We start from the raw sequence: 27,634 nt of genomic DNA, 5'->3' as shown, positions 1-27,634 counted from the left end.
ATTCCACAGTCAAGTGCTAGATAAAGCTTTTATTAGGGATTGATCCAAGTACATCAGGCACACATCTAGCACTTGGCTTAACTTCCTGGCCCAATTTTTAGTCTGTATGTTAATGTGAAGTATGCTTACTCGATAGTGTATCTCCCTTGGCTGGGCACTCAGCCCGGGTTTGAGCCCTGGTACCTCTTGGGAGTCCTCTGGCACCAGGGGACACACTAGTGCTGTGGTGTTTCTTGTTGCATGGTTCTCATGAAGAGAGCTGGGATATACCGAGACTTTATGCAGGGAGCAGTGCTTATTACTTAATGCCAGCAAGCTCAGCAGACACATGTCCATAAAGAAGCTGAGCCCTGAGTGTGATGGTGCTTGCCCTTTTATACAGTTATCAGCTTCTCTGCAGTAACAAGCTTAACAGGGTTTTTTCTTTCTTTTTATATAAAGAGAGTAATACTTGTTTGGATTATCAGCATACTTACGGGCAGAAGTAACAACGTCTAAGGCCACTAGTCAAGGCCACTTTCATTACAGCTGTACAAAGCCCTGTTTATGATGAGAGGAGGGGAAAGATCGCTATTATCTGCTTTTTTCCTCCCTCCCTTCCTCCCTTCCTTCCTTCCTTCCTTCCTTTTTCACTTCCAGGGTTATTGCCGGGGCTTGGTGCCAGCACTACAAATCCGCCACTCATTAGAGAGAAGTTGAGAGGGGAGGGAGTAGATAGAGAAGGTGAGAAAGATAGATGCCTGTAGACTTGCTTCACCACGCGTGTAATATTCCCACTGCATATGGCAAGTAGGGGCTCGGCCCTGGGTCCTCGCACAGGTTAAAGTACTATGTGCGCTTAACTGGGTGTGCCACCACTGAACCCTCCCACCCGCATGTTTCTTCACTGAGAAATCGACCCTAGCTTTTCTGCCTCACTCTGAATGAAAAAGTTAGCCCAGGTACAATAAAATTGTGCATGTGTGAGGCCCTGGCTCTGTAAAAACAAGGGAGAGGAAGAAACACTAAAACAGTTCCATCATTTGTGGGATTCCACTTTTTTTTTTTTGTAATTATTTGAGGATTAATGTTTTAACAGTTGACAGTAAGTACACGCATAACATTTCCTAGTTTTTTTTTTAATTTATTTATTCCCTTTTGTTGCCCTTGTTGTTTTATTGTTGTAGTTATTATTGTTGTTGTCGTTGTTGGATAGGACAGAGAGAAATGGAGAGAGGAGGGGAAGACAGAGAGGAGGAGAGAAAGATAGACACCTGCAGACCTGCTTCACCGCCTGTGAAGCGACTCCCCTGCAGGCGGGGAGCCGGGGTTCGAACCGGGACCCTTATGCCGGTCCTTGTGCTTTGCGCCACCTGCGCTTAACCCGCTGCGCTACAGCCCGACTCCCAACATTTCCTAGTTTTTGACAATTCAACCCCCAGTAGGTCCTCTTCCCTCATGTTCCAGTCCACTCATTTTTTTATTATTAAACCCAAAGCCTCGTGTATGGAACACATGAACTCTACCCGCTGAGCCACCATGAAAGTCTCCAGATAATTTGAATGATGCTGGCGGTGGTATTTTTGTTAATATTGTTCACATCACCTAGCATTCTAACCTTGATTTTCTGGTTAAAATATTTCTGCAGATTCTGACTTGACCTGCTTTTTGTTCATGAAATTGATCCAATTGGTTTGATTAAGCTGTATGGTCAGCCTCACTGATTGTTACTCAAAAAGCCATAGCCTGTGTTTTCTAATTGTCTTTTACCCCTTTGTTTTAGTTGGTGGATTACTACAATCAAAATTTACAAATGGAGCTTTTCTTTCACCAAGTGCCTCTGTGCAAGAATGCCACACTCCCAAAGCATCATCTTTGTTGAATATTGCATCCACGTCTCCTTGGTCTCTCCCTCCAGCCCTCACTTCTGTGTTTACAGTTCCTAGTCCAGCCCCTGAGGTCCAGTTGAAAACTGTGGGCACACGTAGACAACCAGGCCTTGTCCCTCTTGAAAAATCTGTCACCTATGGCAAAGGGAAACTTTTGATGGACATGGCCCTGTTTATGGGACGCTCATTTAGGGTTGGCTGGGGCCCAAACTGGACTCTTGTAAATAGTGGAGAACAGCTGAGTGGCTCTCATGAACTGGAAAATCACCAAAATACTAACTCTTTGGAATATGGATTCCTGCCTAATCCAATGGCTGTTAAATCGTGAGTGTTTTTTTTTTTTTTTTTTTTTTAATATAGGTGATAAAAATACTTATCAGTAGGGAGTCTGGCGGTAGCACAGCGGGTTAAGTGCACATGGCGCAAAGCACAAGGATCAGTAGAAGCCCCCGGCTCCCCACCTGCAGGGGGTGAAGCAGGTCTGCAGGTGTCTATCTCTCCTCCTCTCTGCCTTCCCCCCCCCTCTCCATTTCTCTCTGTCCTGTCTAACAGTGACATCAATAACTATAACGACAAGGGCAACAAAAGGGAAAATAAATAAATAAATATTTTTAAAAAAATACTTACCAGTTAACCCAGCCTTAGGGACCTGCTTTCTGGACTTTAACACATTTGTAGCATAGTTTTAGGTAGTAGAAGATATATTTACATAATTAAAAACTAAAGTGGTAGTGGAGGGTAGATAGCATAATGGTTATGTAAGGAGACTCATGCCTGAGGCTCCGAAGAACCAGGTTCAGTCCACCCCACACACCATCATAAGCTAGAGCTGAGCAGTGTTCTGGTTAAAAAAAAGTGATTAATAAGATGACTATCTACTATCAAGTTGGAACAAATCATATTTGATCATTAGAAGAGTTATAAACTCAAAGTTAACGTTATAAACTCAAAGTTAATGTTATAAACTCAAAGTTAACGTTGAAATACTTCTTGAGTTTTCTTCTCTCTCTTTTTATTATTATTATTATTTTTTTTTTTTACCAGAGCACTTCTACGCTTTGGCTTATGGTATTGCTGAGAATTGAGCCTGGGACTTTGGAACCTCCAGCATGAGAGTCTCTTTGTATAATACTATTTAGCGCGGTCTGGGTTTTCATTATCTTTTTCTTGTTGTTGCTGTTGTTGCATTAATCATTTTCTTGCTTAGATATTTACTGTTCCTCCATATATGTCGTATTCTCAAGTAAGCACATTTCCTATATCTTTTTTTAAAATATATATTTATTCCCTTTTGTTGCCCTTGTTGTATTGTTGTCGTCGTCATTGCTGGATAGGACAGAGTGAAATGGAGAGAGGAGAGGAAGACAGAGAGAGGGAGAGAAAGACAGACACCTGCAGACCTGCTTCACCATTTGTGAAGCGACTCCCCTGCAGGTGGGGAGCCAGGGGCTCAAGCCGGTCCTTGCGCCCGACTCCCACATTTCCTATATCTTATACTTTGGTGAATATTTGTATATTATATCAGTCAAGAATGTGAATAATCCTGAAGTATTTGGAAGTGAGGTGATGTTTGATATCTATATAGGTTGTGTCCTATTGATCCCAATCCCTAAGAGTCACATAAGTAAATGAAAGACAAGTCATTGGTACCGCACAGAGCTCTGTGTGTGTATATTTTATATACAAGCAGATGCATGTCATACAGACTTTTTAACCAGAGCTCTGCTCAGCTCTGGCTTATTGTGTGGGGGATTGAACCTGGGACTTTGGAGCCTGAGTCTTTGAGTCTTGAGAGTCTGTTTGCATAATCATTATGTTATTTACCCCCACCCGCCATTCAGACTTTTTATACATCCATAGTGTTCCCAAAAGTTACTGTGTAGTTCACATGCTGCTTTATGTGAAATATGTAACATTTTGCTGTGTAGTTCTTAGAATTGTAGAAAATCATGCTATCATAGCCCAGGAGGTGACACTGTAGCTATATTTGGAATCAATTAATTAGAAGAGGGGAGAGAACTATTATAGATGCCCTATTGAATTAGTACCTAGACCTCATGCCTGCAAGTCCAGTACCCCTGTACCACCGTCAGGCCAAAAGCTTATGCTACCACTTGTTTGTTTGTTTATTTAATCTTTTTTATTGAATAGAACAAAAATTGAGAGGGGGAGGAGAGAGAGAGACCTATAGTATTTATTTCATAAAGGTTTCCCCCACCGGTAGGGAACAGGAAGTTGAACCCAGGTCTTATTCATGGCAACGTGCACTTAACCAGGTGTGCCACCACCCAGGTCCCACTTGTTGTCTCTCAGTTGTACATTAAATTGCTTGCTGTTTTTTTTTTTCTTTTTTTTCTTCATGGTGGTAGAGATCAAACCTAGGGTCTCTGTGCATTCCCACTGACTTGTCTCATAGCACAGCTTTTTTCTATTCTTTACAATGAAAGAGAGCAAAGCACTACCCCATAATCTATGGAAGTCTCCTGTCTGCGGAATCAAACCCAGGGCCTCATACATGTGAGGTCAGTTGTCAACATTGAGCCACCTCCTCACCTATCTTTAGTATTTTTGTTTAATATTTACCTATTTATTGGAAGGTGAGATCAAACTCAAGATCTCAAGCTTAAGAGTCCAGTGATGAATCCAGTATACCACCTCTTAGGTTGCCTATCCTTACCTTTTTTTTTTTTTTAAATATTTATTTTATTTATTTATTCCCTTTGTTGCCCTTGTTGTTTTATTGTTGTAGTTATTATTGTTGTTGTCGTTGTTGGATAGGACAGAGAGAAATGGAGAGAGGAGGGGAAGACAGAGAGGAGGAGAGAAAGACAGACACCTGCAGATCTGCTTCACCACCTGTGAAGCGACTCCCCTGCAGGTGGGGAGCCGGGGCTCGAACCGGGATCCTTACGTTGGTCCTTGTGCTTTGCGCCACATGCGCTTAACCCACTGCGCTACAGCCCGACTCCCCTATCCTTACCTTTTAAAGTGATTTTTTTTTTGCCTCTAGGGTTATCGATGGAGCTTCGTGCCTGCACTATGAATCCACTGCTCCTGGAGGCCATCCCCCCCCCTTTTTTTTTGTTGCCCTTGTTGCTGAATAAGTCAGAGAGAATTCGAGAGCGATGGGGAAGACAGAGAGAGAGAGGCACCTGTAGACCTGCTTCACTGCCTGCAAATGCATAGTATTTTCTCCCTCTGTTTCTTTATTTTCCTTTCTTTTTCTCTCTCTCTTTTTTACCTCCAGTGTTATCACTAGGGCTCTGTGCCTGCACTACCAATCCACTGTTCCTGGAGGCCATTTTTCCCGTTTTATTGCCCTTGTTGTTTATTGTTGTTATTATTATTGGATAGGACAGAGAAATTGAGAAAGGAGAAGAAGACAGAAAGGGGGAGAGAAAGATAGATACCTGCAGACCTGCTTCACTGCCTGTGAAGTGACCACCTCTGCAGGTGAGTCAGTGGCTCAAATCGGGATTCCTTTTTTTTTATTTATATATTTATTTTTTATACTACAGAATTACATGTCGACAGCGATTTGAATCTACACCACTCCCACCACCAGAGTTCTGAATCTTAACTCTCCCTACTGTAACCCACCACAGTTCCCCTAAAGATTTAGACATGGGCCAACCATCTTCTCTTAAACTATCTGTCCACATTTATACGTAGTTGCCCCTTCTTTTTCTTATTCAGTCCTATTTCCTTCTAAGCCCTCATGACATCAAAGCTACTTCCCTCTCCTTTTCTTCTCTCTCTCCGGGTCCTGGTGGAGCTGGAGTGCAGAATCCTCTTATCTTCATTCTATCACTTTTCCCCCCCGCTGGGAGTATGGATCAGGGCTGTTTATGGGGAACAGAAGGTAGGAGTTCTGGCTTCTGTAGCTGCTTTTCCGCTGAGCATGGGCGTTGACATGTCGATCCATACTCCTAGCCAGATTCTAATCCTAACACCAGAGGGAAGTACCACAACTTGGGAGGAGCTCCCTGGGAGGAGCAGCAGAGCTGTGGTGTCTCTTCCTTTTTTTCTGTTTACCTGAAGTTGAAAAAAAAAAAAAAAGGAAAGAAAGATTTTGAAAAACATCACCTTGGGAGCTGTGGACATGAGCATACGTAAGGCCAAAGTACTGTATATTTAAGCTCTTTCTTTCTTTTCCCTTTTGTTGTCCTTTTTTATTGTTGTAGTTATTGTTGTTATTGATGTCGTCATTGCTGGATAGGACAGAGAGAAATGGAGAGAGGATGGCAAGACAGAGAGGGGGAGAGAAAGATAGACACCTGCAGACCTGCTTCAATGCCTGTTAAGTGACTCCCCTACAGATGGGGAGCCGGGGGCTCAAACCGGGATCCTTACTGCCAGTCCTTGCGCTTCGCGCCACCTGCGCTTAACCCACTGTGCTACCGCCCGACTCCCCATATTTAAGTTCTTTAATGTTTATAAGGTTAGCTTTGTGGTTTTTGATAATGAAGAATAATTTGAGAAATAGCTTTTGGGCCTTGCGTTTCATAATATCTACATACACTGAAGTTAGTTCCATGTCTAATGAATGGTACTGATTCCTGTGCATTTTTGCCCTTGAGTTTCTGTATGCATAGATCAAATTATGTTTACTCAGTATATGTAGAGAGTAGGCTCTTAAAGTTTGACTGTGGGAATCGTAGTGTCTTAAAAATCCCAACAAAATGTTTTGTATTCTGCTGGTCATAACATGAGACAGAAGTTTGCTATAGGGGAGTCGGGTGGTAGCACAGTGGTTAAGCGCAGGTGGCGCAAAGCACAATGACCAGCGAGAGGATCCCGGTTCAAGCCCCCGGCTCCCCACCTGCAGGGGAGTCGTTTCACAAGCAGTGAAGCAGGTCTGCAGGTGTCTGTCTTTCTCTTCCCTCTCTATCTCCCCCTCCTCTCTCCATTTCTCTCTGTCCTATCCTACAATGAAGACATCAATAACAACAACAATAATAACTACAACAATAAAACAACAAGGGCAAAAACAAAGGGAAAATGAATAAATAAATATAAAAAAACAGTTAAAATTACAAGTTTGCTATAGGGACCTGATAGCATCTATCTTATCTTCATTTTCTGTCTTCACTTGCCATTGTAGTTTAACTGAGTCCCCATTCAAAGTTCACTTGGAGAAACTCAGTTTGAGACAGAAGAAACTGGATGAAGACCTGCAACTATACCAAATACCTCTGGAGCTTAAATTAAAGCATAGCACTGTCCATGTGGATGAGCTGTGTCCTCTCATTGTCCCAAACCCAGGAGTTGCTGTCATTCATGATTATGCGGATTGGGTTAAAGAAGCCTCACAAGATTTACAGGAAGTACAAAGTGAGTACGCGCTGTTGCTAGTCATCGCTGGATGTCCCAGGAACAGATTACGCACATGTTCGTAGGAGGACACATTTCTTTGTGTCAGTATACCAGGCGGATGCCTGAGCTTGGACTGCAGCTTGTCTGTTAGAAAGAAAGAAAGAAAGAAAGAAAGAAAGAAAGAAAGAAAGAAAGAAAGAAAGAAAGAAAGAAAGAAAGAAAGAAAGAAAGAAAGAACTCCAGATTTGCTTCAGTCTCAGCAAGTTTGTGTAGAATTAAATGATCACTGACAAAACTGCACTTTTTTTTTTTTCCTCAAAGGGAATGGGTTAAAAAACTGATGTAAAATTCTAAACCTTTGTTTTCCTTCTTAAGGGCCTTTATCCATAGTGGTTGAGGATATAGAGTTGGATTCAAACTACTTTGATTTAAATCTTTTGACTCTGTTTCATATTGCTTATGGGTTTGAGCAGATCACTGTTCTCAGTTAAAGAATCCTATTTGATTAAGCATAGAATAATATTTCACACAAACATGAAATAAGCAGGTATATCACATGCCATTGGAGCTTGTAAGAAATAGCTGAACCGGGAGTCGGGCAGTAGCGCAGCAGGCTAAGAGTACGTGGTGCAAAGAGCAAGGACTGGCATAAGGATCCTGGTTTGAGCCCCCGGCTCCCCACCTGCATGGGGTCTACAGGTGTCTATCTTGCTCTCCCCCTCTCTTCCCCATCTCTCCATTTCTCTCTGTCCTATACAACAACTACATCAATAACAATAATACTACAACAGGGAGTCAGTCGGGCTGTAGCGCAGCGGGTTAAGCGCAGGTGGCACAAAGCCCCCAACTTCCCACCTGCAGGGGAGTCCTTCACAGGTGGTGAAGCATGTCTGCAGGAGTCTTTCTCTCTCTCCCTCTCTCTCTCTCTGTCCCTCTCTCTGTCTTCCCTTCCTCTCTCCATTTCTCTCTCCTATCCAATGACGACAACATCAATAACAACTACAACAGTAAAACAACAAAGGCAACAAAAGGAAATAAATATTAAAAAAATAATAACTACAACAATAAAAAATGGACAACAAAAAGAGAATAAATAAAAAAATAGCTGAGTCAGGTGGATACAGGGCAAGGGAAACCCACTTGAGCTTATTAATTTATGTATTCTTACGTCAAAATTATAATGGCCTCCTCTCTGGGATTATATAACAGTCTATGTCACCGGGAGCCAGGTATTGGCACGCCCAGTTGAGAGCACATTGCTACTGGAGGAATAACCGGGTTTGAGCCCGCGCTCCCTGTCTACATGCGTGATGCTTCACTGGTGTCAAATGAAATAGAAAAATTTAGAAAGTTGTAATTACTTGTTTAAAAAAAAAATATCTAGGAGTCATGGATTTGTAGTGCCAGCTCCAAGCCCCAGCAGTATCCCTGGTAGAATTCTTTTTTAAATGTGTCATGATTTTGTTAATGTTTTTCTTCTTCCATAGTTGTGAAACACTGGAGCCTAACATGGACCTTGTGTGAAGCTCTCTGGGGTCATCTGAAGGAGCTTGATGGCCAGCAGGAAGAACCCAGTGAATACATGCAGATTTTAGAGCGAAGAAGAGCTTTTTCTCGATGGTTATCCCATACTGCTGCACCTCAAATTGAGGAGGAAGTCTCCTTAACCCGGAAAGACAGTCCGGTGGAAGCTGTCTTCAGCTATCTCACGGGCAAGAGGATCAGTGAGGCCTGCTCTCTGGCCCAGCAGTCAGGTAGGTTATATGAGCCTTCTCTTCCTTCCTGCCTACCTTTTTACTTTTCCTATCTATTCATTATGGATTTGCATTTGTCTTCTGATTTTCTCTTTAGAATCTGGCACACTAAGTCACCTTTTAAAGTAATTGTATTTGCTATATTTGCATTTGAAATAAAACTAGGAAATTGAAAAGCAATCACCCAAAAATACCTTTAATTTTTTGCTGCCATTCACTGTAAACATTTCAGTGTGCAAATAGTGCTGTTTACTTGTAGTATCTAGAGTCTGTGTAAAGGTATGTATTCAGAGTAAATATTTATTTAAAATGTTTAAAGCTGATACCCTAATACTTTAATTTCTGAGTTGAGATTTCTCAACTTTTTTCTCTTTAAAAACTTCCCATGTGTTTCCCTCCCCTCCTCTCCTCTTCCCTTTTCTTTCTTTTTTATTACCAGAGTATTGCTCCGCTCTGGTTTCTGGTAGTACTAGGGCTTGAACCTCAGACCTTTGATGCCTCAGGCATGAAAGTATATTTGCGTAGTCATGATGCTGTCTCACCAGCCCTGTGTATTTTCATTTTAAGATTTATTTATTTAAGAGAGGTGAAAACCAGACCATCACTCTGGCATATGTGCTACCGGAAAGTGAACTCATGCCTTCTTGCTACCTCCTAAGATGCTCCCAATGTATGTTCCTTTTTAGTTCTCTTTCATTTATTGAGGACCATTCAGCAAGTACTTAATAACTACTTAGAAGTCTTGATAAAAATAAAGGATGCCATAGTTTGATTTAATCTATGAGTCAAGCCCTGTTAGAAAGTAGTTAAGGGACATCTTTTTTTTATTTTTAATTTATTCATTACCTTTTTTTGCCCTTGTTGATTTTATTGTTGTAGTGTTAAGGAACATCTTGTGACTTATAACCAGCTTACAAAATTAAATTATATTTCTATGTATTAGTAACAGTCTAAAAATGAAAGCATTAAAATTGCATTTGCAATAACATTTTAAAAAACAACTTAAATATAAATAATAATAATGCTAAGATTTATATACTGGAAACTTCATCCCTTCCCTTCTTTCCTCAGAATCTTTTGCTTTCGTGTAATACACCCCACTCAGTCCAAGTTAAGCTTTGTGTTCTCCTGTCCTTTTTCTTAAATTCCACCTATAAATTCCTTAAATTCCACGTAGTATTTGTCCTCTTTGTGGCATAATGACTTTAAGTTCCATCCAAGATAAAGCAGAGGTGATTTTATCATTTTTAATAACTGCGTAGTAGTATTCCACTGTTCAGCTACACCTCAGCTTTCGTAACCACTCATCTATCATTGGACATTGGGTTGCTTCCAGGTTTTGGCCGTTACAAATCGTTCTGCTATGAACATAGGAGTTCATAGATTTCTTTGAATTTTTGTTTCCTTAAGATAAATCTGTTTTTATCTCTTTGTCTTTAGGAATTTTGCTTTTTAAATACTTTATTGATTGATTTATTGGTTAGAGACAGTGCGAAGAAAGGGGAAGGGGAGATAACGAGCGAGAGAGGAAGATTTCTGCAGCACTGCTTTCACCACTCTTGATATTGTGCCTTGCCAGGCTGCAGAATTAACTAGATTAAACAATGAAAATTGTCTACCCAGTCAGAACATGGTAAGTTCTTGGATCAGTATCTTAGCATTAATGTCGAAAAAAATCAGTGTTACATATCTTCCTCTTGAAGATTGACAGAATAACACAGTATTCCCATGTGTTTCTGCAAGTTCTGCACCGTCAGTAATCACCAAAGAACTCCGTTTCTCTTGTAGGTGATCATCGTCTTGCCCTTCTTTTATCCCAGTTGGTGGGGAGTCAGTCAGTCCGGGAGCTACTTACACTGCAGCTGATAGACTGGCATCAGCTCCAGGCTGACTGCTTCATCCAGGATGAGAGACTACGAATCTATGCCCTGTTAGCTGGAAAGCCGGTATTTGCCTCTTTTCTTATAAGCTCACATAAATATTCTTATAAATTCAAAATTATAGCTAAGACAAACATACAATTGATTTCAATGGAAATTATTATTGATTTTTTTTTTTTTTAAACCAGAGCATGGATCAGCTCTAGCTTATGGTTGTGCTAGGGTTTGATCCTAGGATCTCAGAACCTCAGGCATGAAAGATGTTTTGCAGAGCCATTATGCTGTCTCCCTAGCTCTAATGAAAATATTTTCAAAGCTGTAGTATCTTGTATAAAATGTAGGAGCCGGATGGTGGTGCACCTGGTTGAGCACACATGTTACAATGTGCAAAGACTTGGGTTGGATCCCCTTATCCCCACCTGCATGGGGAAAGCTTTACAAGTAGTGAAGCAGGACTGCAGGGGTCTCTCTGTCTTTATCCCTGTTACCCCCCTCCCTCTCGATTTCTGCCTGTCTCTATCCAATAAATGAATAAAGATAATAAAAAAAGAGGGGTGCTGGCAATGACACATTGGGTTAAGTGCACATGGCGCAAAAAGTGGCCACCAGGAGCAGTGGATTCGTAGTGCAGGTACCGAGCCCCAGCATTAACCCTGAGGCAAAAAAAAAATGTGTGTGTGTGTGTGTGTGTGTGTGTGTGTGTGTGTGTGTGTATTAGTGTAAAAACAAATAATTGTCTTTGTAGATATACTTTATGTTATATCAAAATATATGTGTCCAAGTAAAATATATGTGGCTGTTCTATACCTTTTCTTTTTTTCTTTTTCAAGCTTTCTGTAGAAGAACTTTTCCCCCATGCCATCACTGTATTTATTTGGTTTTGGTATCAAGAATCAAATTGTGGTTTCAAATCAGGGCACATTTTCTGCCACTGAGCTATACATCCCTTGGCTAAGTTGTTTGGTGGTTTTTTTTTTTTTTAGATTATTTATAATGAGAGAGTTAGAAGAATCAGAGTACCACTCTTGAGATATTGCTGCTGCGGATGAAACCCAGGATCTCGTGCTTGAGAGTCCGGTGCTTTATTCACTGTGCCACCTCCTGGACTACACATGCTGCTTCTAATGCTCACTTCTCTTCCACTTTATATTCCTATAATTATTAAGTAGATTCTTTTTTGATTCCCACTTGGCTGCCATTTTAAATTGAGCTTTAAAATGAAATTACTGGTTATGATTTTTTCACACCTTAAATTTTGTAAGTTAACCACTGTAAGCAGTTAGATCATCTTTACTTTGTGGCGTTCATTTTATTTATTTATTTTAATTGTCTTTATTTTTATTGGATAGAGACAGCCAGAAATTGTGAGGAGAGGGAGAGAGACACCTACAGGCCTTTTCCACCACTCATGAAGCTTTCCCTCTGTAGGTGGGGACCAGGGGCTGGAACCTGGGTCCTTGTGCACTGTAATATGTGGCAGCTTTCAAATTAAAACATAGTTACTCACTCTCACTTGGCACCAAGAGACTATATATTTTCATCTGTATTGTTACTATCTAGACCAGCTAACATACTACTTTTTTTTTTTTTTTTGCCTCCGGGGTTATTGCTCGGGCTTGGTGCCTGCACTATGAATCCACTGCTCCTGGAGGCTAGCTTTTTCCCTTTTGATGCCCTTGTTTGTTTATCATTGTTGTTGTTATTGTTATTGCTGTCATTGTCATTGGATAGGATAGAGAGAAATGAAGAGAAGAGGGGAAGACAGAGAGGGGGAGAGCAAGAGAGACACCTGCAGACCTGCTTCACCACCTGTGAAATGACCCCCCTGCAGGTGGGGAGCCGGGGGCTGGAACCGGGATCCTTACACCAACCCTTGTGCTTCGCGCCATGTGCACTTAACTTGCTATGCTTATGCCTGGCCCCCTAACAGACTACTTTTAGGAATGACTAATTTGCCGGCCTGGGCAATAATAAGATCATGAGCAATGTATAGATATGATGATGCTTTTTTTTTTTTTCCCTGGCAGGTGTGGCAGCTCTCAGAGCAGAAGCAAATCAATGTGTGCTCTCAGTTGGATTGGAAGCGCTCCCTGGCTGTCCATCTTTGGTATTTGCTCCCACCAACAGCTTCCATTTCCCAGGCACTCAGCATGTATGAAGAAGCATTTCAGGTATGTGTCCAGTAGACCCATGCAAGTCCTGATTGAGGGCTTCTATATTTTATATTTCTGTCAGTACTGAATTTTTTTTTAATGTTGGTTTGAGACAGAGAATAGGAATATTACTATGGCATATATAGTAGCGGGGCTCAAACTTGTAATCTTGTACTTACAAGTTCAATGCTCACTGTGCTACCTCCCATCCTCTTATCACTGCTTTTGTTTCCTTTTTTTTTTTCCCCTCGTTCGGGAGCACTGCTCAGCTGTGGTTTATATTGTTGTGGTGGGAATTAATCCTGGGGCTTCGGAAACTCAGGTCAGGCATATGAGTGTATACATAATCATTATGGTATGTCCCTTACCCTTGATTCCTTTTTTTTTTAACTTTACAGATATCTTTCCCCCAGTTCTTATTGTCCAGTTTCTTATTTTCAAGATTTAATATTTATTTTAATGAGAGAGGGACATAAAAAGAAGGAACAGAGCACTGCTGAACTCTGGCTTAAGCTGCTGCTAGGAATTGACCTTGGAGCCTCAGATATGAAAGTCTTGTATAAAACTATTAAGATATCTTCCCAGCCCATTTAAAAAATTTTTTTTAATTAACCAAAGCACTGTTCAGCTCTGGCTTATGGTGGTGTAAGGGACTGAACCTGGGACTTTGGAGTCTCAGGGATGAGTGTCTCTTTGCATAACCATTATGTTATCTACCCCTTCTTGCCTTTTTTTTTTAAATTTCTTTATTGGGGAATTAATGTTTTACATTTGACAGTAAATACAATAGTTTGTACATGCATAACATTTCTCAGTTTTCCATATAACAATACAACCCCCACTAGGTCCTCTGACATCCTTCTTGGACCTGTACTCTCCCCCAACTCCCTCACACCTCAGAGTCTTTTACTTCGGTGCAATATGCCAATTCCAGTTCAGGTTCTACTTGTGTTTTCTCTTCTGATCTTGTTTTTCAACATCTGCCTGAGAGTTGAGGTCATCCCATATTTATCCTCCTGTTTCTGACTTATTTCACTTAACATGAATTTTTCAAGGTCCATCCAAGATCGGCTGAAAGCAGTGAAGTCACCATTTTTAATAGCTGAGTAGTATTCCATTTTGTGTATAGACCACAACTTTCTCAGCCACTAGTCTGTTGTTGGACACCTGGGTTGCTTCCAGGTTTTGGCTATTACAAATTGTGCTGCTAAGAACATATGTGTACACAGATCTTTTTGGATAGTTGTGTTGGGTTCCTTAGGATATATCCCCAGGAGGGGAACCCATTTTTTAAAGATTTATTAGTTTATTTTTTGAGAAAGAGAGGAGGGAAGAAGAGAACTGTAGCTTCACTCTAGCACGTGGATAGTAGGAGTGGAATGCATAGCCTCATGTTTGAAAGTCAGTACTTAAACCACTGTGCCACCTCCAAGCCCCATACTAAGTAAATAAAGTTATGGAGGATTAGTGAGAGCTAACTTACCTCTTTCCCAGTTCATTGAAAACAGTTAGAATATATCATTGATCAAATTATGTTTAAAATATTTGATACAGGGGAGTCAGGCAGTAGCGCGGTGAGTTAAGCGCACATGGCATGAAGCTCAGAACTGGCTTTAGGATCCCGGTTCGAGCCCCGGCTCCCCACCTGCAGGGGGGTCGCTTCACAGGTGGTGAAGCAGGTCTACAGGTATCTGTCTTTCTCTCCCTCTCTCTGTCTTCCCCTCCTCTCTCCACTTCTCTGTCCTGTCCAACAACAACAACATCAGTAACAACAGCAATAATAACTACAACAATAAAACAAGGGCAACAAAGGGAAAATAAAATCTTTGATACATTTTTTTTAGAGTAGGGGTGGGGATTATCCCAACTCAAGGACCATTTTCCGCTGTGAAATCATTTGATTTCCCCCCTTTCCCCCCTTTTCTCCCTCTTCCCCCCTACAGACAAGACTCAAAATCAATATTGGGCAGGGGTAGATTGCATAATAGTTATGCAAACAGACTGTCATCCCTGAGACTTTGAAGTCCCAGATTCAATCCCCTGTACCACTGTAAACCAGAGCTGATCAGTGCTCTGGTAAAAATTTTAAAAAATTATTTTTTTTAGTAGCCTTTTGTTCATAGCAACAGTGATTGCTAATTTTCTAATTGATAATTTTGTATGATCTTTGAATGATATCATAGATATCCAAATGACCTTTGACAGAGAAAGGACACCCCCCTCACCTTTAGGCTAAGTAATACAGCATAAAACAAATTTTTCAATACTAAAGTGCAGTAGATTCATCCAAGGTTCTCATGCATGCAAATAACCATTAAGCCACCTTCCTGCTTCCTATCATTTTATTTTGCACGTGTGATTTTACTGATCAGGCTACATTTTCATTCAGACAGATAACACAGCACCAAAGGAATCTTCCATGCTATATAACATATATGTCTTAGTGATTGAGACATGGTAATATCTGGTAAAACATACCAGCAGCTCACGCACTGTTTTTATCACATTCCTTCTGCCAGAATACCTCTGAGGGCAACAGATATGCTTGCTCCCCACTTCCTTCATACCTGGAGGGCTCGGGCTATGTGCTAGAAGAAGAACAAGAATCAGAGAGACCACTTCAAGATGTGTGTTTTCATCTTCTAAAGCTCTACAGTGACAGGTAACAGTGACAGATAAGGCCATACCTGACCACCAGTGCACAGCTTGAGTGTGTCTTACGGGCTCCTTTTTTCCTTATATGTACTCCGAAATTACCATGATTGTGAATTTAGCAAAGTAGAACAGAACACAAAGAGCATTGGAGATAGTTTGGATTCTAAAAATTATTGTAATCAACTTGAGTGAAATAGCAGCTTACATGTAATAAGTGTGTAGTTTGTAAGTTTTATCTTTTCCATCATTATAGGAAGTTTAATTTTATGGCTCTAAGCAAGAAAAACCCCATTATTCAGAGAAGTGTCAGGAAATTATATGTTTCCTGGGATTAAAGTCCCTAAAAGTAAAAGGAAACTCATATCTTTAAAACTTACAGGTGTGGCATCTGGTTTTTACAGGTTTTTTGGTTTTAGGTTTGTTTATAGTGGCATGTGCAGAAATAAAACACCTGTTAGAATGCACACTTTACTACCTTTGGGAACCCAGGTTTGACCCCTAGAACCACATGGGAACACCATGCACAAGCAGCCAGGCAGTGCTGTGTTATCTCATGTTCTCCTCCTCCTTTTCATTTAATTAATTAACTTCAAGAGAAAGAAAGAGACGAAAGTGCCAAACTTCCTTCAGTCCCATGGGTCATGCATATGACAAAGCAGCACACTGTAGGTGAGCTCTTTTGCCAGCCCTGTGGGTGTCTCCTCTCTCCCTGTCTCTCTCTGTGAAAATAAAGGGGGTGGGGAAGAGAGGCTACCAGGAGCGGTGCAATCAGGCATGACTGAAACCTCAGTCACACAACACAAAATCAATCAATCAACCAGCCAATGGGAGGGTGAGAGTTGTGAAGACTCATGGGTATTAAGACCTACTAGCAAACCTGGCATATCAGATATGTACAGAAGGACATATGTCTTGCTTGGTTTTTGTTACCTCTGTTTGATCTAGAGTCTGGCTTAACCCAGATGTAGAAATTCAACATAGTCTCAGAGGGATACTGTGAGATCTGTAATACTTAATGCTCTCAGATGCCTGGCTCTGTTGTCCTTCTTAGCCAGTCAGCATTGTTGACTTACTCATTGCAGGTGGAATTCATTGATGGTAACTTTCAGTACATTTTCCATTGCAGACATTATGATCTCAACCAACTATTGGAGCCTCAAAGCATAACCTCAGATCCTTTGGATTACCGCCTAAGCTGGCATTTGTGGGAAGTGCTCCGTGCTCTTAACTATACTCATCTCTCAGAGCAGTGTGAGGGTATGCTGCAAACCAGTTACGCTGGCCAACTGGAAAGTGAGGGCCTCTGGGAATGGGCCATCTTTGTCCTCCTGCACATTGAAAACTCAAGGTGAGAAACCCTTGAAGCTACTGGTTGTGTCTAGCACTGTAATGGCAAAAGAATCAGTCTGTTAGGGTTCTGTTTACCAAGGAAATGTTCAAAATGTATTTTGAGTGACATGGGAGGCTGGGTCACTGGTAGATGTGGAGACTTTCATGTATTGGAACCACCGTTCAGTCCTCAGCACTGCATATGCCAGACTCAGCTCTAGTTCTCTGTTTTGGGTAGCAATCTGGAATGTGGCACAGTGGTAGAATTTTGGACTTGGAAGCATGAAATCCCATGTTTGATCCTTAGCATTGCATATGCCAGAGTGGTGTTCTGGTTCTCTCATATTCTCTCTCTGTGTGTGTCTATCTTTCTCTCTTTAGCCAGAGCACTGTTCAGCTCTGACTCATTGTAGTACAGGGGATTGAACCTGGGACTTCAGAGGCTCAAGCTTGAGAGACTCTTTGCCATAACCATTATGCTATTTCCATGCTCTCTCATTCTCTTACATGAAACATGGAAAGTATTTTTTTTCCCACATTTTATTAGGGAAATAATAATTTACAAGATGGTTGTCACATAGGTAAAATCTTTAAAAATATATATAAAGTTTGAATCGATTCTTTTTACAAATCTTAAAAGACAGTTCAGGGGGGTCGGGCGGTGGCGTAGTGGGTTAAGCGCACGTGGCACAAAGCGCAGGGACCGGCGTAAGGATCCCGGTTCGAGCCCCCGGCTCCCCACCTGCAGGGGAGTCACAGGCGGTGAAGCGAGTCTGCAGGTGTCTATCTTTCTCTGTCCTCTCTCTCTGTCTTCCCCTCCTCTCTCCCATTTCTCTCTGTCCTATCCAACAACAAAGCAACGTAAACAATGGCAATAATAACCGCAACGAGGCTGCAACAACTAGGGCAACAAAAAGGGGGAAAAATGGCCTCCAGGAGCGGTGGATTCATGGTGCAGGCACCGAGCCCAGCAATAACCCTGGAGGAGAAAAAAAAACAAAAACAGTTCAGTTGAGATGGAAGGACAGATGGTGATGCACCTGGCAGAACACGTTTCCATTCACAAAGCCCTCAGTCCTGTAGATGCTATCCTATATATAACATTAAAAATCAATAATAAAAGTAATAGAGAATTGAAGTACCTGTTGTATGTGGTGCGGCATTTCAGTCATCCAGATGTAGTCCAGATGAACAAGTTCAGATGTTTCCCAGACCTGGGTTGGGCCTCACAGGCTGTAAAGCAGTGCTGGAGATGTCACTCTCTTTCTTGTTACCTTCCCCTACAGTGGCTATCAACGAAATAGTACAGATGCCACAGTAGTATTCAAAGTCTGCCTTGTGGGTTCCTGATTCCTCCCTGTGTGAATTCGGGGCTTTTCCTTCTGTTGCTTGTTCATCTGAGTTTCAAGTCTGTTTCTATGATGGTTTTTTCATGTTTTAGTTATTGTGTTAGTGGTAGCATGAGCAAACAGACTTAGTATGCTGATATCTTGGTCAGAAGTCTTGATTCTCTTAAGTTTTAAGACGTAACAGACTGTTTCAAGACCAAGGCAGCCTTTTCCATCAGTGAGTGTGACTGAGTCCAGTTTCCTTCCTTTTTCTTTCCCCCTAGTATGCGTGAGAAAGCTGTTCGAGAGCTACTTACTCGCCATTGCCAACTAGTGGAGACCCCTGAATCTTGGGCTAAGGAGACTTTTCTAACCCAGAAACTCTGTGTGCCTGCTGAGTGGATTCATGAAGCCAAAGCAATACGGGCACATATGGAATCTGATAAGCACTTGGAGGCCCTCTATTTATTTAAAGCTGGGCACTGGAATCCCTGCCACAAACTTGTTATCCGACACCTCGCTTCTGGTGAGTACTTCAGGATAGGACCTATAGATGTAGTTCCTCAAATCATCCCCAATATTTCCAGCCTCTAATCCCCATGATGTCCTTTGCCAGAGAAAATACTGAATGCAAGAAATGGCAGAGTTGAATCAAATCAAACAGTGCAGAAGAGCCTAGTTAGGGTGAGGGTCTGGAAGGCAGGGTTATTAATACTACTATATTATCATTTGCCAGGAATTATGCAGTTTTTACATATGATACCACAGAGCCATCCTTTGACCCACTTTTTACCCTGCTTTTTTCCTTCACACACACACACACACACACACACACACACACACACACACACACACACACACACGACACTTTAACATCCATGGAGTTTTCTCCTATGTGGTGCCAGTGGATTGAGCCCAGAGCCTTACACATGGTAAAGCATGCACTTTACCTGCTGGGTCATCTCATCTCCTGGACCTACTAGGGATACCCTAGATATGTACTAATTACATTAAATGGTTTGTTTATTGAGAGAATTTTATTCAACAGTACTGAAAACAATCTGTTGGGGGAACTGACACCAGAAATACTTTAAAGAATTTCAAAGCATCTTAACAGTTACCAAATCTGACCCAACTTCATTTCCCCTTCCTTTCTGTTTTCAATTTTGCCCTGTCCTTTGCACTTTTGGGAACCATATAGTTGTGTGGAGACAGTGTTCATATTTTCTTTCTTTAGATGCCATCATTAATGAGAACTATGACTACCTGAAGGGTTTTTTGGAAGATCTGGCACCTCCGGAGCGCAGTGGCTTAATCCAGGACTGGGAAACCTCTGGGCTTGTTTACCTGGACTATATCCGGATGATTGAAATGCTGCACCACATACAGCAGGTACTCCTATTCTTTTGTTATTTTTATTATTAATTTTTAATCTCATATATAGGATAGAAACAGAAATTGAGAGGTAAGAAGGATATAGGAGAAAAGGAGAGATACGTACAGTATTGCATCACCCCTTTAGTAGAGGCTTTTGTCCTATATGGGGCTTGAATAAAATTGCGTTTACTTATTAACGGGCTGTATGGCTAGAGAAATAAGAGTTTATCACTCTGGCACATCTAATGCCAGGGAGTGAACTCAGGACCGCAAGCTTGAGAGTCTAACAACACTTTTTTTTTTTTTTTTTCCCTCCAGGGTTATTGCTGGGCTCGGTGCCTGCACCATGAATCCACCGCTCCTGGAGGCCATTTTTCCCCCTTTTTGTTGCCCTAGTTGTTGCAGCCTCATTGCGGTTATTATTGCCATTGTTTACGTTGCTTTGTTGTTGGATAGGACAGAGAGAGAGGGGGAGAGAAAGATAGACACCTGCAGACCCGCTTCACCGCCTGTGAAGCGACTCCCCTGCAGGTGGGGAGCTGGGGGCTCGAACCGGGATCCTTACGCCGGTCCCTGCGCTTTGTGCCACGTGCGCTTAACCCACTGCGCCACCGCCCGACCCTCGAGTCTAACAACACTTTATCCACTGCCCCAGACCCCAGGCCTCCCCAAGTTCTTTTAAACCCCAGTGACCCGATGACTGGTTTTTGTTTTCCTGTATCTTACTTTTTTTTTTTTTAAATATTTATTCCCTTTTCCTGTCCTTGTTGTTTTATTGTTGTAGTTCTAATTGATGTCGTCGTTGTTAGATAGGACAGAGAGAAATGGAGAGAGGAGGGGAAGACAGAGAGAGGGGGAGAGAAAGATAGACACCTGCAGACCTGCTTCACCGCCTGTGAAGCGACTCCCCTGCAAGTGGGGAGCCGGGGGCTCGAACCGGGATCCTTATGCCGCTACCTGCTGCGCTACCGCCCGACACCCAGACCTTTTTTTCTTTTTTTTAACTGCCACTGGAGTTAAGCTGTAGGTCTTGGTGAGTCCACCACTCCTAACTTTTTCTCTTCCTTACCTCCTTCCCTTTCCACTTACTTGTTTATTCGGTTTTTTAATAGGACAGAAGTAGAGGGCGGGGAGATAGGGAGACAGACACCCTGCACCTCTACTTCACCACTTGTGAAGCTTCTGCCCTACAGGTAGAGAATGTGGACTGGAACCCTGGTCCTCATGCATGATAATGTGTGCACTTAACTGGTGCACCACCACCCAGCTTCCCTTTTCCTGCACCTCAAAAGACTTGAATAATCACTTGCAACACTCACTGTAAAGAACTAGCACTGTCAGTGCAGGAGGAGCATTTTCACGAGGCTGTTTTGATATAGCCATTTTGACAGCTGTATCAAAACTTCACATCTCTCTGGTACTGATTAGCAAGTAGTCTTTATAGTAGATATCTCTAAGGATTGTGCATAGTCACTCTCCTTCCCCTTATGTAGTCCTAGTTTGGGTGAGAAATGAGAAAGCTAACATCAGATTTGACGAGGGTAATTGTTTCATTAATCATTTGGCATGTTGTAAATATAAATAGCAAGTATTACAGTTTTGGGGTTTTGTTGGTCTTTGTTTTTCTTTAAAATACCTTGATTCAGTGGGCCTTGGGAAATGGTGCAATAGTGAAAGCTTTAGATTTAAAAACAAGAAGTCCTGGGGCCAGATGGTGGCACACCTGGTTAAGCACATGTGCATGGACCCAGGTTCAAGTCCCTGTAGCAAAGAAGCTTCACTAGTGATGAAGCAGTGCTGTAGGTGTCTCTCTCTGTCTCACCCTTCCATCTGTTTCTCTCTGTCTCTATCCAGTAAATAAATGCTAAAACACACACAAGTGTAAAAAAAAAAGAGATTTCACGTGTGTGTGCTATAGTTTCACATGAGTGGTGTTGTAGTTCCTTCTCCCTATCCGTGTTGATGATATTTTTTTGAATGTATTTATTTATTCATGCGGAAGATAGGAGGACAGAAAGAACCAGACATCACTCTGGCACATGTACTGCTGGGGATCGAACTCAGGACCTCATGGTTGAGAATCCAATGCTTCATCCACTGCACCACCTCCAGAACCACTTAATAATATTTTTTAAATTGCTTACAGCTCTGAGACCAAATTTGTGAGCAGGATTTAAGTACTGTGAGGGACGATCTTCTTTCATTTGTGCTGTAACTTCTCCTATTATCCCACACTTCAGCCTTGCCAAGCTTGCTCTGCTTACTCTAAATTATTTGTAACGTTTCTTATTTTACTCTTTAATTCATGCACACTAGGATCTTAGTCACTGTGTTCTGCTTTGCCCCTCTATGAATTCTCTTAATCCCCTTTGTCACCACATAAACCTATGTCCTCGCCTGGAAAGCTTGACCTATTTTTGTTATTGTTCAGGTTTCTACTCAGATAAGACCTGCTTCACAAAACAAAAGCCTTTCCCTATTCCCAATATGAAGACGTAGCCAGATTTTTGCGAGAGCAAAGACTTCATCTCGTGTTTTTACCAGCTTTTAAAGTTAAGGTAAAATGCCACGGTGCTAACTCTGCAGTAGAGTACATCCCTTGCATGACTACGATATTTGGTTCAGTCTCAGGCGTTGCAGAAAATGATAAAATGATGTGCTGGTATCTTTCAGAGCTCTCAAAAAATAGTATATTTATGTATATATCACCTTTCTGAGCCCAGATTAGTTAGCCTTTTTCTGTCATGTTAAAGCTAGCTAGTTAACAAGTTCCGAGATGGTGATGTGAAACTTCACTAGCCCCAAGCCTCCTCTGTGCACTATCTTGCCAGTATCTCACTGCTGAGCTAGTGTCTATCCTTCCTGACTAGGCTGGATGGTGGCCATGTGACGCTACCCTCAGCTTTTGGAATGGTCTCTGTTCCAGAGTTTTTCATAGCTTGTGCATTGGATAGAGGTGGAGGGAGCATCTCTTGGCCTCATTGGTTTTTCTGCTTCTTTGCAGGTGGATTGTTCTGGTTATGAGCTGGAGCAGTTACACACCAAAGTAATCTCACTATGCAGCCGAATAGAGCAGATACAGTGTTATAATGCCAAGGACCGCCTGGCTCAGTCAGGTAAGCCTCTAGCAGCGTTCAGTGTGTTGCCTGCTTTATCTCTGTGACTGAGAGCCTTTGCACTCCGTCCTTGGTGTTTACTCCATTTCTTCTTTGCAGACATGGCCAAACGTGTAGCCAATTTGCTTCGGGTAGTACTGAGCCTTCAGCACACCCCTGATGCAGCCTCCGAGTCCACACCAGACCCTCAGAGAGTCCCATTGCGCCTCTTAGCTCCCCACATCGGCCGGCTCCCTATGCCTGAAGACTACGCCTTGGAGGAACTGCGCAGCCTCACACAGTCTTACTTGCGAGAACTTACTTTTGTGACCCACTGAGCCCAGACCTCCTCCCGCCACACTCACAACTTTCACACTCACCACACACAGGTCCCCCGACACTGAGTTGATTGGCCCTGTTGATGTCATCTGGGTTTTCCTCTACCTGCCTTGTTGCTTCCCCAAGCAGCATTGTCCTGTTGTTCAGGACTTGATACTGAACGTAGTATAAGGAGTTTGGAACCCAAAAACAAGCCACGTCTCTCTTTTTTTTCCCCCTTAATTGGACAGTGAAACACCTTTGGCGGGTTACCTGCCGGAGAACCAGGGAATCCTTTTCCACCTCCAGCCATCCTGGATCTTGTGACCATCAATGCCAACCTGCTACCCTACTGTTTTCCCCAACCTTTTTATAGTAGAAATCTTACAAGGACTAGTGATTAAACCACATGTGCTGACCTAGGACCTTCCTTCTTGAGAGAAGGAAGGAAGACTGTCCTTTATATAGGTTAATGAGTTTACATGACTTGTGGAGTCAAAAGAGGGCTAGACTGATTTACAACACAGAAGGGTCTTTTTGACTCAAAGGGTAGTTGAGTGCCTGCCAAGGAGGAATTTGTTCCTGCCTTGAATGTTCCATGGACACCAAACCTCCCTTACATGCAAGAGCCCTTCATCACAGATCCCATGTTTGTGGAAAGCTCTCAAAACTCAGTATGACCTCTGGTTTTCAGAGACCTTGCTAGGCCTTCTGTCTGGATTTGCCTATAGTTTGGATAAAGCATGTCTCTGTTGTTCTAATCCAAAGCATTTCCCACTCTCCATCTGCGGTACCAGAGTTAACACCATCAGTAAGGCAAACGGGGAACTGGATTGTAGGAGCAAACGGGCAGAGAGCCTTTCCTGCACTTCTGCCAGCTGCGGGAAGTCCCAGGTAATGGCTGCGACAGCTGACAGAGACATCTTGTCACCCCTGGGTCTTTATGCATGAAGATTATGTAAAGGTTTTTATTAAAGAAAAAAGTATATATATATAAATAAATGATCTAGATTATTTTCTTTTTCCGAAACTACTTTCTTATAAAAAAAAAAATAAAATGAAATGTTTATAGCATTTGTGGTATTGACTTTGCTTTTGTGATTTTGAGCCTCCTTGATCCAGGGAACAGGTCAGGTGGCTTTGCTGTAACAATTTGGTGCTAAACTGGGAAACAGCCTAGATTTTTTTTTTTTTAATATTTATTTATTCCCTTTTGTTGCCCTTGTTGTAGTTATTGATGTTGTTGTTGTTGGATAGGACAGAGAGAAATGGAGAGAGGAGGGGAAGACAGAGAGGGGAGAGAAAGATAGATACCTGCAGACCTGCTTCACTGCTTGTAAAGCGACTCCCCTGCAGGTGGGAAGCCAGAGGCTCGAACCAGGATCCTTACGCCGGTCCTTGTGCTTTGTGCCACCTGCACTTAACCCACTGCGCTACCACATGACTCCCCCAGCCTAAATTTTTAAGGACAGTTTAGTGTGTGAAAGTTGATTGTTGGTTAATCCTGACTAATATACATATCTTTATGCATTTGACTTTTTCAGTCTTGAGAGTATGGGAAGGGACTCACTGTCCAGTTAAATAGTGCTTATTCAAAGCCTCCCTGTCTGTCTGCTCTGAAGTCTTTGTTTTTGAAGTCTTCATTCACACGCGACTTATCCTTCCTCCCTCCCTCCCTCCCTCCCTTCCTTCCTCTTTCTTCCTCTCTTTCTCTTTCTTCCTTCCTTCCTTCCTTTCCTTCCTTCCTTTCTTTCTTTCTTCCACCAGAGCACTGCTCATCTCTAGCTTGTGTTGCCAGGGATTGGACCTGGGACTTTGGGGCCTCAGACAGGAAAGTGTTTTTGTATAACTCCTGCTATCTCCCTGATCCTACACTTGAGCTTTCTAAATCTTCGTTTCTATTGTGTGTGTGTGGGGGGGGGGGTGGATAGTGACCCCTGCTTTTTCAGCTTCACAGAGCTGTGGTTTGTTTTAATGATTGACACAAAAGAGGAAAAATCAGAGCATCATTCTGGCACATACAGTTCCAGAATTCGAACCTAGGACCTCTTGCTCTGGCCACTGTGTCGCCTTCTGGGGCATCACAGGACTGTTCTGAGAGGGTCCCATGGGGCATCACAGGGCTGTTCTGAGAGGATCCCATGAGGTTGGCGAAGAGCAGTCATGTTTTCTCCACCAAAGAGTTGCTGTTCTGGCTTCCTTACCAGAAGGGCACTGTGAAAAGTCAGTGTGTTATATAAATGACCGATCTTCAGAACAGTATTTCTGCTTCCTCTTAGGACAAAAGTGTGTACACACACTTCAGATATGTGTCATAACAGCTCTGTTGTATCGCACAAAGAATACACTTTCATCAGTGCACTCTGGGGAGGGAATAGAATAAGTGGGCTTGGAAGAGAGGTAATTTGGAATCCTTACTGGGTAGCTAGAGTAGTTAGCAGACATCTCTCTGTTATGCAGAACTGGGAAGCCATACATATGTGTAGACAAATTACTTTAATTCATTAACCACCTCCCCAATAAGAGGAAGAAAATAGACTTCTAAGTCACATCGTAGTAAGTGATAAGGATGATGAACAGTTCCCTGTACATTTCAAAGTTTCTATACGAGAAACAAAAACTCATGTCTCGGGAGTCGGGCTGTAGCGCAGCGGGCTTAGCGCAGGTGGCGCAAAGCACAAAGACCGGCATAAGGATCCCGGTTCGAACCCCGGCTCCCCACCTGCAGGGGAGTCGCTTCACAGGCGGTGAAGCAGGTCTGCAGGTGTCTATCTTTCTCTCCTCCTCTCTGTCTTCCCCTCCCTCTCTCCATTTCTCTTTGTCCTATCCAACAACAACAACAATAATAACTTACAACAATAAAACAACAAGGGCAACAAAAGGGAAAAAATAAATATAAGAAAAAAAAAACTCATGTCTCCCTAAATCCACTGAAAGTGTGGAATCCACAATTAAGTGTATTTCAGCTGGGCAAGATAGCATAATGGTTATGAAAAGACACTCTCATGCCTGAGGCCCCAAGGCCCCAGGTTCAGTCCCCCTGCATCACCATAAACCAGAACTGAACAATGCTCTGGTAAAAAGCATAAAAGCAATTAAGGGTATTTCATCTGCAGAATGCTGAAGTAATGCCAAAAGCCAAATTTAACAGAGGCTTGGAGACTGAATGTTGGGTTAGTGGAGCCAAAGCCTGCAGAATAACTGCTTTTAGACATCTTACCCTTAAATTTGTTCATGATATTCCCATATTTTGAAAGTGTCACCGTGGCACCAGGGTGCTATGGTGTCTAAGTGAATGAAAAAGCCAGCTCAGGGGAAATGTGATTTTCTGCTCTAGAGGGGAAAATGTATAAACAGCATGGAAATAGCAATGAAGAGATATAAAGAAACCTAAAAGGGGGGCCCAGGTGCTGGCACTCCTGGTAGAATGCATATGTCACCATGCGCACAGACCTAGGTTCAAGCCCTGTCTCTTCACAGGGAGGAAGCTTCATGAGCAGTGCGATAGGGGTGTAGATTTTTCTCCCTCTCTGTCTCCCACTTCCTTCTCAAGATTCTGGAACAGGTGGCCAGACGGTGGAACACTTGGTTAAATGCACATAGTATTAAGCACAAAGATCCCGGTTCGAGCCCCCGGCTCCCCACCTGCAGGGGAGCTGCTTCACAAGTGATGAAGCAGGTCTGCAAGTGTCTGTCTCTCTCTCTCTCTCCCCCACTTCCCTCTCAATTTCTCTATTCTATTCAATAAAGAAAAAGGGAGTTCCGTCGCTAGCGCAGCGGGTTAAGCGCACATGGTGCAAAGTGCAAAGACCGGCACAATAATCCGGGTTTGAGCTCCCGGCTCCCCACCTGCAGGGGGGTTGCTTCACAAGCAGTGAAGCAGGTGTCTGTCTTTCTCTTCCTCTCTCTGTCTTCCCCTCCCCTCTCCATTTCTCTCTGTCCTATCCAACAACAACAAGGGCAACAAAAAGGAAATAAGTACTTAAAAATTAAAAAATGAAAGGAAAAAGATGGCCGCCAGGAGCAATGGATTCGAAGTGCAGGCACCGAGCCCCAGCGATAACCCTGGAGGCAAATCAATAAGTAAGTGAAAGATTCTGGAATAGAAAACTACAGTAGCTAAAGTAAAAATTCACTGGATGGGATCATGTGGAGATCTAAGCAGGCACAACAGTTGCTGCAGTATGCCAGAGCCTCTGGGACATTGTGTTAGTGCAGTAAGCCTGTTTCAGAAGGGCAGAATCTGTGGGAGTCGGGCGGTAGTACAGCGGGTTAAGCGCACCTGGCGCAAAGCACAAGGATCTGGGTTCTAGCCCCCGGCTCCCCACCTGTAGGGGAGTCACTTCACAGGCTATGAAGCAGGTCTGCGGGTGTCTATCTTTCTCCCTCTCTGTCTCCCCTCCTCTCTCCACTTCTCTCTGTTCTATCCAACAACAACAACAATAATAACTACAACAGTAAAACAAGGGCAACAAAAGGGAATATTTTTTTTAAAAGATATTTAGAATGTAAACTACTGTTTTGTTTTTTTTTAAAGGGCAGAATCTGTACTTAATGTAAG

General features: G+C 42.5%; 1 protein-coding gene across 1 annotated transcript in view; it reads left to right on the top strand.

The window, feature by feature from the left end:
* The window catches only part of NUP98 (nucleoporin 98 and 96 precursor), a 106,050-nt gene extending 81,903 nt beyond the window's left edge, over positions 1-24,147 (top strand). Inside the window, exons 23-33 of the mRNA XM_007527507.3 lie at positions 1,763-2,192; positions 6,973-7,202; positions 8,672-8,938; positions 10,727-10,884; positions 12,846-12,989; positions 15,491-15,633; positions 16,753-16,974; positions 18,568-18,809; positions 19,521-19,675; positions 22,665-22,776; positions 22,876-24,147. Of these exons, the coding sequence (XP_007527569.2) occupies positions 1,763-2,192; positions 6,973-7,202; positions 8,672-8,938; positions 10,727-10,884; positions 12,846-12,989; positions 15,491-15,633; positions 16,753-16,974; positions 18,568-18,809; positions 19,521-19,675; positions 22,665-22,776; positions 22,876-23,093 (2,321 nt within the window). The 3' untranslated portion in view covers positions 23,094-24,147. The remainder of the gene's footprint in view (positions 1-1,762; positions 2,193-6,972; positions 7,203-8,671; positions 8,939-10,726; positions 10,885-12,845; positions 12,990-15,490; positions 15,634-16,752; positions 16,975-18,567; positions 18,810-19,520; positions 19,676-22,664; positions 22,777-22,875) is intronic.
* The last annotated feature ends 3,487 nt before the right edge of the window (positions 24,148-27,634 follow it).

Source organism: Erinaceus europaeus, chromosome 17 (genome assembly GCF_950295315.1).
Source record: "Erinaceus europaeus chromosome 17, mEriEur2.1, whole genome shotgun sequence".
Taxonomy (NCBI): domain Eukaryota; kingdom Metazoa; phylum Chordata; class Mammalia; order Eulipotyphla; family Erinaceidae; genus Erinaceus; species Erinaceus europaeus.
Note: the sequence above shows the minus strand (reverse complement) of the source record. Positions and strands in the feature narration are given on the sequence as shown.